The sequence below is a fragment of the Larus michahellis genome, chromosome 4 (genome assembly GCF_964199755.1).
Source record: "Larus michahellis chromosome 4, bLarMic1.1, whole genome shotgun sequence".
Classification (NCBI taxonomy): domain Eukaryota; kingdom Metazoa; phylum Chordata; class Aves; order Charadriiformes; family Laridae; genus Larus; species Larus michahellis.
The window spans coordinates 11,782,685-11,802,620 of record NC_133899.1 but is presented as its reverse complement, the minus strand read 5'-3'; the positions used below and the strand labels follow the sequence as shown (position 1 = coordinate 11,802,620).

At 45.2% G+C, this 19,936-nt stretch overlaps 1 protein-coding gene across 3 annotated transcripts in view; it reads right to left on the bottom strand.

Moving 5' to 3' along the window:
- Positions 1 to 19,936, bottom strand: part of SLC7A10 (solute carrier family 7 member 10) — a 38,742-nt gene that overhangs the window by 11,807 nt on the left and 6,999 nt on the right. For all 3 annotated transcript variants that reach the window (XM_074582959.1, XM_074582960.1, XM_074582961.1), the window contains exon 2: positions 4,860 to 5,064. In XM_074582959.1, coding sequence (XP_074439060.1) covers positions 4,860 to 5,064 — 205 coding nt within the window. The remainder of the gene's footprint in view (positions 1 to 4,859; positions 5,065 to 19,936) is intronic.

Below are 19,936 nucleotides of genomic sequence, written 5' to 3'. Positions count from 1 at the left end.
CCGGCTATGCGTGCCCACGGGGCCATGGGGTTTGGTGGGCAGAGGCCACCAGGTCTTCCCTGTCACGTTTGTCTTACCCCACACAATTCATGTGGCCTGAGAGCTGTGTTCAGCTACAAACATTCGGTGGGGAGAACGACTCTGAAAGCCGGATTTCAAGCAAAATTGGCCCTTGCTTCTATGTCGTAATATGGAGTGCGTTACAGTTGGTATTGGGGTAGACTATGGTAACGTGAATAATTCAATAGATTTCTGACAGTCAATTTGCTTCATGCTGAATTGAAATGCAAGCAGGACCGATAACACCAACTGAAGTAAATGCAGAATTTTAGCAGAGGATGATGAAGTTGCACTGTCAATGGGAAGCTCAAACGAGAGAGGGATATTAAAATAAGAATTATGAAAATAAGAAGGAAGCTTGCCTAAGATGTAGGCCCACTTTTACCTGTTTTCTCCCAGGTAAGTTTTAAACAAAGCCTGGTTCTGAGAAAAAGACACCCATGCTGGCCACTGGGCTAATGCTGAGGTCTCTGGCCATTGGGCGGCCGGGGCTGCGCTGCCGAGGACTGTCCTGGCTCTCGCGGTGCCGCAGGTGGCTGCAGGACCAGGACCAGGAGCTGGGTGGCTGTTCTTGAGTTAAACTGCTCATGGGGAGGTGGCATTTGCTGTGGCTGGCAGGCAGGAATTAATCAATCCCAACACTTGGAGTCTTCTAGGAAGTCTTTGCTTCTAAAGCACCACGTTTTATCATCTGTTGTGTAGGAAGAGTTAAGCGTACAATTTCCTTACCAAAGAGCAACTGTTCCAGGTCAGCTATAATTAAAGTGACATGGGGCTGACATTTCCTGCAGAAGTAACTGAGTTTCAGATGTTCTTGCTCTCGTGCTGCGTGCGATTTGACAAGCGGAGGTGCAGCCCCAAGGGCTGGCGGCAGGCGTTCTGCAGCCCTGCGGAGGGAGCCCACTCCAGCACGGGGCAGGGCCATGCGTCCTGGCACACCTGGAGTTACTTTGCCCAGCCCTTCAGGTGGCAAGAGGGGGAATCAGTGCCCCGAGGGCTGAGCTGTGGCGTGGAGGGGGTCAGGAGCTGAGCCCTGTCTCACAGGCTTTCACAGTTACTAAGAAACTTACAGCACTACAAGAACCCCAGCAGTTAAATCTTCTATCATTGCTGAGAAGTGATCAGACCTTTAGAAACAGGCTCGAGACAGCTGAATGTAGAGAAAAAGGAAGATGTAGCTGCTCTTGCGATTTTTTTTTTTTCTTTTCCCCCTGGGCATTGGAGTTTGTGTGGGAAAGCTGAGCTCCTGCCTGTGCTGACGGCAAAAGGGCTGGTAAAATGCCACCCCTGTCTGTATTCTGAGCAAACTGTGGTTGTGTGTAACAAGTGTCAATAACTGCTCGCTGGTGGCCTCTGCCGCTGTGCTTTTTGTTGTTGAGTCTGATCCAAAGTCCATTGACGTTAACGACTATCCTCCCATCAACGTGCACGTGCATTAGATAATGTCTCTAATTAGATTCCCTCCACCTCCCCCCATTTTAGAACCACACTGGAATAAGTGATGATCTGTGGTCGGACGTGCTGCTTTTGGGAAGGTGTGGCATTCATGTGGAAGTGCCAGTCACCCCTGGACCAAAACTGAATTTTTGCAGATATCTCTGCATACTGATTTCCTCACCTGTGGAAAGAAATGAACAGCATGGTTTGATCTGGGTCTCGAATACTATTGATTTTTAGTGCAAACGTACTCCAACGGCTGTTACGATCAAATATTGCTTCTTTGTTCTTTATACCTATGCAGGAAAACATAATAAATGGGGAGGATTTTGGGGGGCAGGGACAATACAACAGAAGTGAAGAAGAAATGTGGTCTGGGTGGATATGGCACGAGCTTCTATAATAAACCTCTTCATGTGAATAGACCAAACCATCCAGATTTGCCACTGGGAAAATCTTTCGGCAGATGCACTAAAGCTTTGTGTGCTGAATTTGATGTTCTTTGCTGTAGAAGGATTAAATCAGAAGAGAAAATCCAACTTCTGGAGAAGAGGTGTATTCTGTCTCGGGGGAGGCACCATGCAGCCTTCCGATGGGCCCCTTTCAGCTTGGAGCCCCACGCGTGAGGGACGGCGGGAGGACAGGCGCTTCCCCAGTGGAAAACTGAAGGTGCTTGTGAGAGTTCCCCAAAGCTCCAGGATTTAGGTGGTGGCTCAGCAAAGTGCAGCAGGGTGCAATCCCAGCTTGCTTTACTGGAAAATTAGACTGAGTCCCCCCTTTTACACCAAAACCTACCTGGAGGCTTCTTGCCTAAGGCAGCCCTTCGTCATACTTATGAGATGGTTTATTTTCTTGGGAGAAAAGGTAAAGTCTCTTTGCAAAGCATGAATGGGAGCACTGCTTCCCTTCAGGTGACAAGGTTGTGCTTTTTTGATACTGCTTGTACATTGGAAGTGGGGAGAGCAAGCGATCTGCTGCCACAGCAGAGGTCCCTGCCCTGAGAGGTGAGAGCCTTGCTCTGATCCCTAGTAAATGCTGGGTAGTGATCAATCAACGGGCGTGTGGTTTGTGACAGCAATTGCATAGCCTGGTGCTGTCCGGGACCATGCCAGTTCTCTGAACATGGCACAGAGTGAGCTGAGGAACAACCAATGCCAGGTTTAGTTGTACCTCATTTCTAATTACTTTCTTTTTCTCCCCTAGAAAGCACAATTATTTTGGTTTTAGAGTCAGAATAGTTTGGATTGGAAGGGACCTTTAAAGGCCATCTAGTCCAACATCTGTGCCATAAGCAGGGACATCTTCAACTAGATCAGATTGCTCAGAGCCCCGTCCAACCTGACCTTGAACGTTTCCAGGGATGTTTCCAGGGATGGGGCATCTGCCACCTCTCTGGGGAACCTCGCCTAGTGTCTCACCACCATCATTGTAAAACATTTCCTTCTTGTATGTATTCTAAATCTCCCCTCTTTCAGTTTAAAACTGTTCCCCCTCATCCCATGGCTCCCCTCCCTGATCCAGAGTCCCTCCCCAGCTTTCCTGGAGCCCCTTTAGGGACTGGAAGGGGCTCTAAGGTCTCCTCAGAGCCTTCTCTTCTCCAGGCTGAACCCCCCCAACTCTCTCAGCCTGTCCTCACAGCAGAGGGGCTCCAGCCCTCACAGCATCTCTGTGGCCTCCTCTGGCCCTGCTCCAACAGCTCCGTGTCCTTCTGCTGTTGGTGCCCCAGAGCTGGAGGCAGCGCTGCAGTGGTGGTGGGGGTGTCTCCCCAGAGCAGAGCAGAGGGGCAGAATCCCCCCCCTCGCCCTGCTGGCCATGCTGCTGGGATGCAGCCCGGGCTGCGGGTGGCAAGCATGATGCCTCCTGTAGCTGGAGTAAGAAGGCTTCATCAATTTTTTTGTGAAACACTGATGGTTTCTGGCCTCCCTCAGAGTGATGTTTCAAGGACAGCACTTGTGACTGTTTGTGCAGTTTTATGCTCTTTCATTTTCATGGTCCTCGCTTGCAGAGCCCATTCCCGGTAGCGGGTGATGGGGGAAGCTGCTGACTGCCTGCTGCAGCGTCTGGGGGAGCGGGGGCTTTGCCATGCAGCTCCCACCCCTGTGAGAGACCGAACCTCAGTGAGACGAGTTGAGATTTTGGCTAACCAAGCCAATGCTGCTGTTACCTCAATCCGTGCTGCGACACCAGTGTAATTTTCTATGTAAAGTAGGACACCGTTCAGAGGAGTGGTTCCTCTGACTGAAGCAACAGGGATTTTCATGAGAACTAGTACAAGGCAACAGCTTAGGTCTGACAAGCATCAGAAAACTCCCGTGTCACCCAGCCTGTGTTCAGATGCTGGCTGTGCCCAGTGCCACAGCAGGCACCAGCACGGGGACATCCCATGGGACGGGGTGACAGCCCGCCCGCATTACGCCGGTGCCCATTTACTCAGCAGCCAGCTCAACTGCTACGAGCTTGTTTTCCATCTCAAATGAGAAGGAATATTCTTTTCTTTTTTGCTACCTTCTTTCTCTAGTTTGCAGTTATGGTGCTTATTTTTCACAAATAAAGCACCAACATGTGGCATGGCTTCTTTACTTGCAAATGAGCGAGCTGGCCAGAAGGTTTTGGTGCTTCTCTAGTGAGCTGTGAGTACAGGTTATCAGTTTCATTTTTCTTGTTGAAGACACAATAAAACATACAGTCAAATATAAATGATGACCTCTTCTCACTTGTCCCTTCTTCCCTTAGCCACACTACTCCGTTTGTGGTATTGCCAAAGAGAAATCATTCCCTGAATTAGCATTTCCCCTCTTTGAATTTACAGCACTTCTTTTGTGCACTTATTTTCGCCCACCTGCACCCGGAACGCCTCTGTGGGCAAATCTCCTTCCCCAGCGACTTTCTGTGGGCTGCTGTAGGAAGGTCTCGCAGTGTAATGCCATAGAAATGTTTGCTGCCTTCTGCACTGGTGGTTAGAGGGGGGCTGTGGTTTATGATCAGGAGCTCCAGCCTGGCTTCCCTGATGCGTGAAGCTCCTCGGTGTAAGGTCCTGATGGTTGGTGGCTGGCGCGCAGGCGCCGCACTTGGACACAGCATCGTTTACAGCCCCGTTCCTCCCCTTCACGGACCCTATCGAGTCAGAGAGGGAAGCGAAAGCGCTCATACCTCTGCATAGGGGCAATTTGGTATTTCTAATGAGAGCAGAAAGAATGACATTGCAAAAGCATTTTATTGACAAATGTTCCCTCTCTCTTCCAAGTGATGTATCTTTTCCACACTTAATATATTTAAGTGCAGAATTTATTTATTTATTTATAATTTATTTATATTTAATATAAACATGTTTTCAAATTATTTTATAGAGATAGGGTACTTACCCAGCTAACCCACCAAAAATCTCTGTGACGTAGGAATAATCCCCTCCCGATTTGGGGATAGTGACTCCCAGTTCGGCGTAACATAGCGAGCCAAGGGCAGCCACCCCACCGCCAAGCACCCAAATAATGAGAGCGAGTCCCACCGAGCCGGTGTGCTCCAAAACTCCTTTTGGAGAAATAAAGATCCCAGAACCAATGATATTACCTGGAAAAGAACAAAAGGTTTGCAGTGAGGTAAAAGGAAGTGAGAAATGCACTTTTATTTTCATTTTTTAAATTAAAAATAAGGGAAAGCCCCCACCAACCCGAACAAGAGCGCCCCCCACCAAACCCTCTCTTCCAGATTTTGCTTGATTGTATTTTACCTGATTGTGCCCTGGGGAAAGCGCCGTCTATCAGCAATTAAGGAGGGTGAGAGCGTGCTCAGCTCTGCTGGAGCACGGTAAGGGTCAGGTGAGCATCTGCATTTGCAACTAGCGGTTTTGTGTCACCGACTCAGACAGCTGCTGTCACCCGCTGTGACCAAGTACCTTATCGAAGAAGCACCTTTGTAATGAAGACTTTTGTCTCCTCCTGAGAGGAACCTAAACAAGATAAGGCCCATCTTCAGGGCGCGTTGGGAAGTAAAAAACCCCCTCTGTAGCATTATTTACCATGCCAGGGCAGGAGGTGCGCTTGCCAGCAGGGAGGGTTTAAGATTGTGCTTGAAAAGTCATCTCAAAGTCTTGAATGTTAGAAATTAATTAATATTTTGTATTTGCAATACCTGTGCTGCTTAGTCATTGCCCACAGATTTTAAAGGGATATTGTGGGGTGACTGAACAATCAGACAATGTGGACTTTGTCCTACTAATTTTGTTTAATTAGCGTGTGAGCTGAGGGAGTGCTGGGTGTAGAAGGGGAGTGCTGGGTATCACACATGCTCTTTTTTTGCGTGGGGCCAGGGCATGGTTGTCCTCCCAGACCAGCGGGAACTGCTCTGCAAGAGGTGCCCATAGCTGCTCGGAGTCTGGAAGGAGAGATTTTTTTTTTTTGTCAGTCTTGGTACTTTTTGAGTGATACCTGAATAGCACCCTTTTCCCCAAAGCATGTGAAGACCCTGCTGTTATAGGACTCTGCTGAGGGCTTTCCTCTTTTATGAGTTAGCATTAAAATCCTCACTGACAGAATTGAGTTTCAGCCTATGCTGTTGAAGAGCATTTCTTATTAGTGTAGACATGAAAATAAAATACTGGATACCAGTCGCTAATGAGGTATTGTCATCTACAACAGCTTCTCAGCAGCCTTTGAACCTGAGCATCATCAAATCTAAGCTCTCTTCCTCCCCTCTGCTTTATAAATGCTTTTCAGCTTGCAATGTACAGCAAGTTCCCTAAATACATCTAGTTACACCATGTTTTGCTGCACTTGGTTTCGCAGGAAACGGAAAGGTGTAAAATGTGTGGGAGCAGGGAGATGACCGAGGCACAGGGAGCAGCCAGCCCTGCCCACGCTCTCCCCTCCTTCCCCCAGCGCCGGCAGCGGTGGCCAGTTGGGCTCAGCGCCTCCCGGTCCAGGGACTGTAAAATATGATGTGAGGAACTGGAGTTTACTCCAGAGAGGAGCTGAACAAGACAAGAAATCTGCAAATGTACAGACAATATTTGTGATAAATGCATTTTTGTGTGCATGGGCTGCTTTCTGTAATGTTTGTGATACACAGATAAGACTAAGTCAGAAATAACCAGCTTAAATGGTGATGGAGAAGGTTGAGGGTAAAGCTTAGAAAAATCTTGGCAGTGTTGAGGTCTCTGGCCACGGAGGGGATCCCTGGGGAAGATGGAGGCATCTCCCACCTGAGCCCTCCTGCTGAAGGGGGGGATAGATATCCTCTGGGACCAGGAGCACTTTCTATGCATTTAAAAAAAAAAATCAGGTCAGGGATGTAGATGTTATCAAAACTAGCTCATACTAGAATAACAGTAAAATTGAATATAACTATACCTTAGCTGAACTAGCACAAGGAGCCCTAACCACTGCTACGGCGTTAATCGTGGCAGCTCCCTTCCCACAAAGGAACGGGGTTTGATGCGGATGAGCCGCATGAGATTATTCATAGCGCAAATAGATTTGTGCTGGGTCGTCCCTGCTGGGAAGCTGCACGGCTGGCGTGGAGTGGTGAAATCTTTCAAGAAGACAGATGAAGAGTTAATGTATTGCTAAAGCATACATAATACTTGGTAAAATTTATGGGGCTTTTTGGTCACAGTTTCTCCTGCTGGCTGAAGCGTTGCAACATACCTAAAACAAACAAGCTTTTCTGGAAGCCTGGTTGCGCCCTGTTCAGGAACTGTAACAAATCCTGATTTAAGCTGAAAAACAAACACCTGTCTTAGGAATTTAAAAAAACATCTTGACAAAGCCTCTGGCACTGCTGTGTGCTGCAGTTGTAACAGTTACGCTCCTGCAGATGGAGGAAGGCCTTAAGTTATAAAGGACCCTTAAAAATGATCCTCTACCTGCCAGCATAGACACCTGCGTGTATCTATTTTTCACAGATCAGTGCACCTGAAAATGTTGCAATTCTGGGAGAAGCCAGGGGTGTTTTGGGGAACATACTGAATTTAGGACATGCCACTTTTCACCCCAGTAGAGCTCTTCGGGATGGGACAGTACTCGTTCCTGTTCTGGCAACCCCAGTACTGAACCAACAGGAATTGCCCAAAGACAGAATAACCCAGAAATGGGTCCCCCGGCTCCTCTTGCACCATCTCCTCCTGCTCAGTGCTCCTGCTCCCTTCACATGTTTTTCAATATAACTATGGGAGTTGAAACTCATCCTTTAAACAAAAGCTGAATTCTCACTAAAATTCATCAAGAACTGCATTTTAAGGGAATACAGTAAATAATCACTCTGCTTGTGAGAAAATAAAGGGATCTGGTAATACTTTGTGTATTAACTTAGCATGCAGAGTTCTTAAGGCATCTTTTATTTACCTGCAGCACACAATCCACACGGACTGTAAAAATAATGGATCTTGCAGCCCGCTGAAAGTATTCAGCAGTCCTTTAGGAATGGCCTTACTGAGCGTATTTAGAGACCATTTTTCTGATAAAACTAAGCAATATCTCCTGTGTGGCTAGCAAAGAAAAATATCACTCATGCCTTTTTACTGCTTGTGTATTTCACTAAAGATCTGTGTCATACACCTGAATTTCTGAATGGGTCTGTGATACGGACTAGAAATTTGTCTGAGCAGCTCCTTCCCCTACAAAGTGAAATATTAACAACAAAGAAATTCTGCGCGTTTTTCTTTGGCTGCAGTCAGGTAAATCACTTTGTGACTAGTTGTTCAGGGAAGGATTACAGCGGGCAACACTCCTGAGAACCTGTGTGTGGTTCACAAGCATAAATCCTGCCAGGCTCCCGCTTTCATGGAGTGCAGTTCATCGTCCCCAGGAGATGGTGGTCCAAAGCTGAAGGTGGCACCTGGCAGGTCACTGGATCAGAGCAGGCGTCAGGGAGACAGTGTCAGCATCATTGAGCATTACAGTCCCCAGCTGCACACTGGCTGTTTCCTTGCTAGGGATGTAACAGTGGTCTCGGTATGTGTCTGGGTATTGGCTAAGAAGGGCCAGTCCAGAATCCTTTCTCAGTGCCGATGCTGGGAATGTACCCCATTATTTTTCAAAATGAAATGTTTGAGACCAACGTGGTTTCAGTTACAGCTTTCTTTTGATATAGTGGTATACTGCATCCTCAACAGTAGATAGAGACAGTTTTCACTGACAGCTGTGAACAGAAGGATAACCAAAAGTCCACCCATCCTCTCGAGGCTCCCACATCTCAGTAGACATTGTCCAGGCCAACAGGATGACAGTCTGTGTCATTATTTAAAATAGCTCTTTTACAAACCAGTGCTGAAGCTTTGCGTCCTGCCTGGGAGTTAATAAATAAATGTATCTTATTTGAGTATGAAATATTGTGAAGGTTTGAGAATACTGCTTAACAGCAACAAAAAAAGCTTAGTCAAAAGGAATCGTGCTTTACAAATTGCTTAAATCCAAATTAAGTATGAGGTAGATTAAGTCAATAATGGCGATGATGTAGCTCATTGTGGGTGTTTATTTATATATTTATTTAGCAGAATGCTGCTAAACCAAGCAGCCTCTAGTCCAGCTAACTGTCAGTTACTAATTGGCTCTCAGAAGCTAAGCACTCCTAATTGAGGGCATCAGTGACTGGTTTTGATTGTCACTGCCTGTTTGGGAAGGCAGGGCATGAGACACCTACAAAACCAGCCAAGAAGTAATGTGCTTTTGGTGCTAACCGGGAACCTGGTGGCGGCACAGGCATTCCCTCTGGCTGCGGTTGGTTCTGGTGACCAAACGTGGGGCTCTGTGCCCTGGGTGACAGGGGCTCTGTGCCCTGGGTGACAGGGGCTCTGCCCTGCTGCTCTCCAGCTTAGCGACAGAAGTGCAGCGCTTAATACAGGAGATCCAAGTGCCCCCGCCTTTGAAATACAAAGGGTAAGGGAAGTTCTGAATCAACAAACCAGTTATGCTTAAAAAAATTACTAGGATAGAGGGACTCGGCTGAATTAAAACCCCCAAACACGCCAAGTGTGTTTCCTGCACCGCTACTCAAGTGTGAATTTAGGCTTTGTGGCGGTGCTTCAGATATTTCATGTAATGCCCTTGAACTTCTTTGCTTTTAAATAGCATTCCCAAAAGTCTTAATGAAGAATGGATGAAGAATAGAAGAATCTATAGAGCTTGGCATTAAAGTAATAGCCATTTAACTTCATATGTGAGTAAAAAAGGTAACTACTGTACCAGCGGAAAATGAATTATGGCTCTTCTGCTAATATGATTGCAAAGGAAAAACTGAAAAGTGGCTACAAAAATAACAGTGATCATTTAATGTCTAAGGGGATTGGTATTTAACAAAATTAAATGATCTTAAAATCTGACTTCAGTTCAAATATTTATGTTAAAATTCTTAGCAAGTAAGAACATGACCAGCTACGATAAACTACGATTCCAGCATTCCAAGTAGATTTTACTGGGTTAAGAATTTATAATCTGATTATGCTACACCCAACTTTAAAGCTTTTAAAAAATCAGGTTACTTAAAATACTGACAAAAGTGTTTTCTTTCACTTGTCATGATTTATAAAGAAGATATTTGCCTTTTGAGCATGAAAATATAGATGTAGTCCATGAGGACCTGAAGAACCGAGTTTTTCTAACAATGAAGGCGCGGGTAGAACACAAAACCGAGTGAAGGGCAGTATTTCAGGCATAACTTTGCTTATATGAACACATGTGGTCTAACAGAGGGTGTGATAGTCTGTTTTAGTACTAGGGTTAAATTTTGCTATTGCATAAGGTAGTATGGAGATTTGCCAATTGTTTTAATATTTGTATATTAAAATTTAGTATCTATATATTAAAATGAGCCACAGGATCCTCAAAAGGATGCTTGCAATTTCTAGTATTGCCTTTTACCGACTGGAATATTTAACAAGCCAGGCTCAGTTTCCTGGAAAACTGTTTCACTTAAGAAAAACGAGCCAAAAAATTTCCTTTAATGAATGTAAACCCGAAGAAACATGGTTGGGTTTTCCAGCCCTTCCCTTTTCTCTGGAAACCAGGGTGCGGGGGGCAGGAGGGGCTGCAACATCCACCCTGAGTTTTAGGGAATATTATGGTGGCTGTCACGTCTTTGGTTTGCGGTTTTCCTCAGTGTTACTGGAATCAACCTGTTTGCAAGATGAGTGCATGGATCTCTCTCTTGAGAGAGAAGAACCTCTTTTTTCTTGTCTTTGATATATTAAGAAAACATAAGGTCGATTAAATCGCAACGAGACCAATAAGCAGAAATAGCAAGAGGATCCTACTTGTACCTGATGGCTGCACTGTGTGATTTTGGGGGTGTCAGACAGCTGTGTTGCAATTAGATGAAAAATTCACAACGTAGAGAAGAGCAATCAAAGCAAATTTGTGGGAACTGCTAACTTCAGTCTTCCGGGGACCTTTAACACATCTGGGGCTGTTTGAATAGTTCTTTAAAAGTAGTAAGCTGCACATTTGGCTCTGGCTTAAGCTGTATAAACCGCTTAATAGCGGCTGTTAGTTTGGAGTCACTTTCCAGCAGCAGTGGAAAGCAGCCGTAGAGGAAAGCAGGACTGGCAAAACCCGGAAGGCGTTCATGGGACTGCAGCACTTTGCTGTTCCACTGCTCACGCGTGAGGCTGACCGTGCCTACACCATTACTAGCCCACCCTCTGCCAAGGTACCAACATCTTAACAACAGAAAATGTGGTCGTTTAGAATTTCTACTGTTCTGAAAGGGGATCGTCTTTTGTCATCTTTTTGTAAAACTAGTGATAATTCGTCAGGTGCTTTCCTTCTACAGAAGGCGGCTAACCAAGTGCGACTTCATCAAGAAAGCTTTTAAGCCTTTATTTTGGTAACGTGATCAACACAAAATAATCTGCTGCTTGAAAAGCACTGAAAGGAGATTACATTGGTGGGTGCTGATGGTACTTGTAGGGAGGGCACATCTGTACTGTAAAGACCTCGCTGCAAAAGATATGATGTGGGATATTGTCACTACAGCACTCAAGAGTCAAATGCAAATGCTTCCTTAACCAACAACAGCACTGGAAACTCTGACCCCCTTCTCTGGCTTGCAAGCATCATGTCATGCTAGGTGTGACAGATTAATTTACAGATCTACGTGTTCAAAACTGCAGGGCATGGCTGAGCAGCTGGGAGGAGACATGGCTGTGCCTGTTAGTTGGGGTGCCCGTGTCGGCGGTGCCCCCCTGCACTGGAGGCCACGCATTCAGGTGACGCGTGCCGGGGACAGACCTGCACTAAGGTAGATAAATGGTGAGGAGATGCTGGGGTCAGGCCTCTTAGGAGCATGTGAAATAATGAAGGAGGAGACGGATGTCTGCTAGTGCATGGTTTTATTCCATTTTATTTGAGTAATGCTGCTGCAATGTGTTCATATCAAAGGAGAAGTTAAAGCCTGTATGATAGGATTTTTGTTGTTGTTCTAAACTGAGAACTCTCTTTGTGCTGCTAATCCTTTCACCGGCTGCAGGCTCTGTCTGCTCTTTTCAGGCCCACAGTCCACTGCTTTATTTCCTGCTCCTCTGTTCTGACTCTTGTACTTGGTCTGATTTCTCTACTTCCTTAACTTCTGACTTGTTCTCCTCTTCTCGTGCCAGTGTTGGGATATGTGGGCTGCATCTCATTACCCCGGAGAGCAAGGCTCAGCTTCCTGGGCCCTTCTCTACACACTACAACAAATACCACAGATAAGGCAGAAATACTGGGAAAAGCCTTCTAGGGACTTGGAGGCATTTTCTTTGGGGTTTTTCTCGAAGGGGTACCACTGTGTGAGCTCCAGCATGCTGCCGCACCAAGCACAGCATCTGAGCAGCCGGGCTGTGTCCAGGCAGGAGCCGCTGCCAGCCACCCGCGCTGAGCCCTGCACTGCACCTTCCCTTCCTGCTCACCCTGGCACCGGGGGCCTCGGCAGGGCTTACGGCAGGGCAGCGCTGCCAGGGGAAGACGAGGGGCTCCAGCACAGACCTGCGGAACAGCCCTTTTCAGTGGGTCCCACTGCATTGCCCCTGAGGTGGTGCAGGGGCTGCGGGAAGAGGGGCTCCAACCCCTCTCTCCTGTGGCACTTCAGCACGTACAGGAGCTACTGTCACCCTTGAAGCCAAGCACTCCTGCGGCACTGCAGAATGCTTCAACCCTTCCACTAGCTCCCAAAGAGGAACTGAATGCCCAACCTACCTTGGTGCTGTGAGAGGGATGTGGAGGAAACCCCTCCAGTGTTCTATGCCTGGGTTGCCCTGGTAAGAGCGTGCAGCACTGCACGGCTCTCTGTAACACTGCAGCTTTGTACGAGCCCTTGCCACCTCTCTGACATCTGCTTTCTGTGCTCTCTGCACCTCAATATCCTGACTTGGAGTTTTACCTGCAAACTGCAGAAATGTGTCATTAAATCCCCTGATGCAGAAAGGGGCAGTTCCTCATGCCCTGCCCTGCCTGCATGCGGAGGTGGGGGGTCTCCTCTAGGGCACCGTGTGACTGATCACTGCCAGATAACCCCTGAGCTTAAGGAAACCAACTGATAGTGGAGCAAGGTCCTCCCATAGCAGCTTACGAGGCAGATGCCAGCCCATGCAGCTGATTTAATGTTTGTCCCTTGGCTGAGAAATCCCGCAAGTGACAGCTGTGCCCCAGGGATGGCTCATGGAGCCCTCCACCACCTGCAATGGTTTCCAGTATTTATCAGGAAGAAGAGCAATTACAAAACGCTGCTGTAAAGCTCACCAACTCAGCTTTAGGAACAGCCAACGCGTTCAGCTGTGCCAGGGAGTGCTGTGGGTCAGACAAGGACAGATACAGCTTTTTGCCAGCCCAGGCTCTTCAGCCCTGCTCCTGCCAAGGGAGGGACCCTCACGCCACCTTTGAAGCAGAATTTGTTTCATGGAAAATTATGTGGGTTTTTTTTCTCCTCCTATCTCTATTCTTCTTGCTTGTTGTGACTGAGCTCGGTAAACAGATTACTCGAACACTCTGGAAAATTTATCAGCAACTGCTGCCCAGTGGGAAAAGCCTCCTCCTGTCCATTCCTGAAAGTCCTCGTCAGTCCTCATGGTACTATCATCATTTGCCTAATTAGAAGGATGAAATAAAATGGCTGTATGCAATTTCAAGAGTTACACGGCACACTAATTCAAGTGCACAGAAGGATCTTTTTTGTTAGGTGAGTCTGGGCTCTACTGGAGAAACCCTCCTGGAAGCTGTGCTGGCTCTCTGGCCCCCACCCGGCACCTCCCTGCTTACCTCGCACAGCATCGCTTTATGGCTCTCTGCTGGGAAAAATGATCCTCCTTGCTAATTAAAAACTCTTTTTGCCTGCACTGGTGCCCTTTCCACCCTCAGCTGTGGCCACCAAGAGCCCACCCATGAGCTGTGTTTGCCCCTGGGCTCCGCAGCAGTGAAGGGAGACGGGGGACTCACGGGGCAGCATTACAGGAACGAGCAGGTCTGGAGAAAAGACACAGCTTGAACTGATTTGCTCAGCTGTAGATAAGGCAAAACGTAACTCCCACTCTTGCCTCTGATCTTCTCTTGAATTACTGGGTTTTATGTCTTCTGCCCTGACCCCACGGAGAAGAGCCCTGCAAAGGTCCGCTTGGACTCCGGCCTGTTGGTGGAGCTTTGGACCATGCCTATGTAGCTTCTACAAACCTGTGATGTTATCACCTGGGCTCCACTAAGAAAAGCATCTCTAAACTAGGCATTGCTTGGTCCTTAATCTCTGAAGGGGTATCGTGGGAATTTAAGTATGTTAAACTTTTAAGGTAAAGCTATGTCTTCAATATTGCCCTGAAAAGTAAAGGGGTTAAATGTTGAAAGTGCCTTTCTGAACTGAAATCCCAGGCGATACATATTTAAAAGAAAGTAATATGAAAATAGCAGTAACAAGCCATCCAAACACACAAACTGTTGTGTTATAGCTCAGGTTACATTACTGGGAAGAAAGCTTGATTAAGAATCTCGTATAAGATCCACTGCCACTGCCTGCATCTTACACAAACCTTGTTTTGGATGCAGATGCCAACAAGCCACAAGCTCTTTAGCAAAGTGTGCTGTTCTTGCAGGTTTCACCGCTCCGTGACTGGAAATCATTTCAGCTCTCAAGTTTACATTCTTGTGGTTGTAAATCTGTGTTAGCAAATGCTGCTGTAGTTAGTTTCACCTCTGTCAGCATGGTATCACTACCTCTTGAAACGACTTTGTCTCCGTTTTAGCAAACAATACAAAGATAGGCTTATGTTTCACTGTGGTCAATGAACTGAGGTGGAATTTAAAAGCAAAAAAATTGTATTTATGCTTTCTGGGTTGCGCACAGCTATTGCACACTGATGTTTGGTTTAAAACTTGGACTTAATTTTAAGTGCACTTTGGTAACTGGCTCAACCTGTGTTTGAGTAAGATTTACAAATACGTATCGGCTTCGTATACGCTCGTACAGGCGTCGCTTACAATGCTGTGTTGCTGTCCTCGTGTGTTTAGAAATTGGTGCTGACATGTATCTTGACTTCATTTTAAATTTTTAAATTTCTATTTAAAGAATGCATTTAGATAATTTTACTGACAGGAATTAGAAACCTCTTGACTTCCAAAAGAAATGGCAGCTTTCCTTGAAGCTCTTAAATATCAATGATCTGGAAATTTAAGGAAAATGCCAGACCTGTTGTAGTATGATCTCAAGAGTTAGCAATATTACTACATAATTTTCTTTTGTCCATATGAATCCTCTATTAGCAAATACCACAACTACCTCTTGAAATCAAGTATTTTCAGAATTAGTAGACTTCATGTTGCTGACTCATGTTTTATATATCAGGTTTGTCTAAGCAGTTGACCAGCTGCATAAAAATTTCATCCAAAAAATGTCACTCCTTCCCCCTGAATGCAAACGCTTGCTTACAGAATGTTTTGAGTACACAGAAACATGGAATTAAATTAGCTAACCCTGCAAAATACAGATCAACACAGGCCTGAGCACCCCTGCCATCGCAATGTATAGGACCCTGGTTACGATACACTTTCTATTCTAGTTCTGCCACAGATCGGAGATGTTTGATTTGTCTTGTTTTCCTTCTTTCCTAGGTTCCTAAAGCAATAGACCTCTGGTTGAAGTAGGTTCTTTATAAATGTCACTGTACAGTAGTTTTGTTGTTGGTTTGGGAGTTTTTTAGTTCTGGTGCTTTTGCGCAGCTACATGTCCTCAGGCTGTCTTGGCCACAAAGGGAAATTTGGGGATTTCAATAGATGGTGTATTCAGAGATCTGTCTTCAGGGAGGTCCTGTGAGTTGGTGGCTAGAAGTGAATTTGCTCCTCTTGGCCTCCGTGCGCCATTTTCCCCGTCCCTGAAATGGAGAGGACGATCCCTACCTGCTGCAAAGGGCAGCTGGGATGCTGGGGCAGCTCCTGTGCCCTGACCGCGTTTGGTCAATGACAAGTGTTTTCATTGTTAGATTTGTGGTAAAAGGAACGTATGAGACTGGCCTCTTGTAACTTTAATTAATGAGAACAATTACACTTGTCGCCATCACTCTCCGCTGGGCCGTGCAACCCGAACACAGTATGGTCCATTCTCACCCGACTTCACTGGGGTACAAGTGCCAGCCTCACTTAGGGGTGTGGGGAATGAAGGATTAACGTGCTTCATGCCCAGCTGCTTTAATTTAATTTAGGGCCTGATCCTATGAGGCAGTGAAGTCCTCTGCTCTCGTTGACTTCAGTGGCATTTGAGGGACTTGGGACCTGTTAAGAAAAAGGTCTTTGATCTTCAGTCAGCAGCACGAGCACACGAAGGGGAGCTATTCCTTCTGTACGCACTCATAATTCGTACAGGATTTGTGTACCTTTTATAATAGTCTGCTTAAATCTTAATGCGTTGCTAGGGAACTGGCCGTGTCCACTACCAACAAACATGCAGGCGTTGTGTCCTACTGGTCTCTGGCAGAGTTTTCCTTAAGAAATGGCTTTATTGCAACAAAATCTACTAGCAGTAGTACAAAAAAGTAGTTTGTCAGCTTTTTTTTAATTACAAATATTTTAATTCTGTCATACAAACAGAAATCCCTTCCAAGCTGAAGGCTAGGCCTGTGAGCACACCACCCAGAGTCAAATACTTCTTTCCCTTATTCTTTAAAATATTGATTCAGCTATTTTTTAATTTACTTGAGTCTAAGTACAGTGTTTAGAAGCTTAGCAGGCTTGGATACTTTCTGCTCTCTTGTACTAACTAATGCTATTACTATTTTCAAGACACTTCTAAGAAGAGCTAATTATTTATGTTTCCAAAGTGAATGGCTTTTCAAGTTTTCAGACTGCATTTAAGAGTATCAGAAAAGAAACTTTTGTGTTTATGGAGTCCTAGAATGCTGTTTCTGAAAGGGTTTCATCTCCCTTTCATGGACATCAGAACTGTCTGCATTGTTTTAAATTAGTGATAAAACAAGGCGTGAAACCCCAACTACCAAAGAAAGAAGTCTGCAACCAAGACAGGACAAAATCTGGGCAGAGAAAAAAAAAAAAGTAATGGGGAAATAGAAATGAGACATAATCTGAGACAACCTCCCTGAAAACAAGCAAGCAAACCCTCTTCTGTTAAGCTCTCAGGAGAGCTGCTAAAGAATTCTGAAATAATCCAGAGAAGGAACTCAACCCCTCGTTTTCATTCTTCTCGGTCCATTCCTTGCAACTCCCTAAGAAAAACTGATCCCTTGGGTGTTTTATACAAAGGATGAATTTTTATGATACAAAAGCACACCATTTAAAGCTGTGTCCTCATATTCCTCGGCAGCCATTATCTTCAGGCTTATGGAGAAGCACACGTTGATCTTTTCCAAGGCATGGGTTGGCAGGGAGGCAAGGAACACTTTTCTGGATTCATCAGCCTTCCTCGTAGGGCCTGAGCCGGAGCGATCTCACAGCACAACACAGGACTATTACAAAGCCATCATATATGACATGTGCTAATAGCTTCTTCTTGTCTCATGGTGGTCACACAATGTAATAGCAAAAGATGGAAGACACTTAGGAACTACAAGACACTATCCAACTAATGATGCTTTTTTTGGTCCGATCTGTAGCTTATTATGTCATGCACATGTATTCAAGTGCAATGACCCTTTTGCAAAACTGCTTAAGTTATAGAAAAGGCGCTTCAGTATTCAGAGCTCAACTTCTGTCCTCCACTGTCTGAATGGACATCTCTACACTTAGAGAGCAACTGTTCCTAGCCTGACTGCTGGTCCCTCTGTGGTTATCTGACCCGGAGTTAATGTAGCATAATTAACATGTCTGTGGGTTGCCCAGTGCCACATGTGAACCAGAGGTTTTGTGATGGGCAGCCTTGTGACATTCACTGTCATAGATCATATAATATTGTGGATTTTAGTTCTCTGACCCAGTGTGTTCAAGAGAATGAGATTCTTCCTTAACTTGATTTTTCCTGGCTTTTGTGACTCTAAATAAGGTCCTTATATTGTTCAAACATAATTTTTGCGGTATATTGTATTAAGATGTTTGGCCTGATCTAGATTATGCAGCTTCATGTAACTGATGAAAGAGCTATTGTTTTTCACAGCAGAAAAACCACCACTCATCCAGATCACTGACCTATTTCTTGGAGTCAGAAATAACCTTTCTGAAGTCTTACTGATTTTTAATGCTGTTTTGCACTATTGTTCTTGAAGACCCATGTTTGAAGTGTGACTACAATAGTATTTAAGGATCAGATAAAAAATTTCAACTTAATTTTCAGATGCAGAAAGATTTTATTTTTCCATAAGTTTTGGTACTATTCTAAGGAAAGTGTTAAATAAATTGCTGTAATTGAGCCGTGGGGGTTATTCCATTACTCAATGATACTGAGGTTCCTCAGGCTTAAACATCACCAGTATATTCCTCTCCACCTTTCTTACTCTGAAATCCAGTGGAATTTTCTGTATTGTCTGAAAGAGATGATGAACCATGTCCAGGAGCAAGAATTTAATTGGCTCACCCTATTACTAGATTGGGCTATTCATTACCCTGAAATCTGAAAAACAGAATCTACAATTTCCTGAAGATGGGAACAATTTGTAGACAACCACTCCTCTAATCTTGCTTTTCAGCCGTGACGTGCAGAGGCCAGTGCCAGAAGAACACATCAGGAGAATAAACTAATACTGCATAAAGAGATTTTGTGGAGGCTGGCGTGTGAAGAAATGTATTTACCATTATATACGGCTTTTCTCTGCAGGAGAACAGGGCTTGCATATTCTCTATGCTTTCTCACTATACAGAGAGGGATAACAGGCATTCAAAAAAGAATTAGGATGCTGAGATGCTCAGTCCATGCTGGATTGCTGGCTCCCTGCTCTTCGCCGTGGAACATCTGCTAAAGAACTCTTTGGGAGACTTCTGGGTTTTTCAGGACCAGCAGAAAAAACAGCACTGCTAGGATGTTTTATATTTAGGGCACTTTGGTACTGACAAATGCTGTCTCATTTTATCATGCTGCAATCAAGATGACAAAAAAGTGTGGCAGCTAGTAGAAACTCCCCTCGCAGCCCAACAAAAAACGGGGTCTTGAAAGGAAAAGTTTGGCACACAAAAAGCTCCAAACACAAAAAAGCTAAACCTCTACCAAACCATTTCTGCTTGTTGTGAGCCTGCCAAAGCAGAACAGACTTTCTCAACAGAAAAGGCTACATTATGCTAGAAGGAAATGAGCTGCAAGGCACAGGAAAAGGGAACACGAGTGGAGATTTATGGCAGCGCTGAAAGCAGGCACTGTACTGCCAGATCAGGAGTAAGACACTACCAAAGGATGCTACCTCTGTTTTTTCATCTATTGAGGAAGAAGGAGAGTTTCTGTTGCAGGGTATCTAAACTACTGGCATCCACCGCAGAAAGCCGTTGTGTCCCAATCAGAATTTTCTACTTTTTTGGAAGGTAAGAAGTGGAAAAAAAACCAAACCCAAAACAACTGGCAAAACCCACTCAAACTAAAACCACCCAAACCAAACCTACCAGTCAATGAATACCTGACAGTGAATAACCTGGGAACAGAATTGTGTTACGAATGTGCCAAGTTTTGCTCAAGCATCACTGACTTTATAAAGTACAAATTCAGGTTTTTTTTCCCAAAAGATCTTCACTATGCCCCACTGCTGCTCCTGAAGATCATAGAGGAAGGATTGGTTCATGTTGACATTTTTTACTTTGTTTTTTTGCTGCTATTTTGGCTCTTGCTCCTTGGAAGTACCCGAGGGACTTCACACGCTGAATTATCCTGGACACAGACTGCAGCAGAAAGGCACATCTGTGGACAAACAAAACCATTTTCTATATCCAGAAAGACTCAATTAAGAAAAATATAAAGTTAAGGCTTTTTTTTTTTTCCCCTGCCAGGAATTTCTAATTAGAGCTCCTTTTTGTCTCCCTCTGCAAATTCATTCTCAGAGGTAAGCTGCTAACCCAGAGAAGCTGCAGGA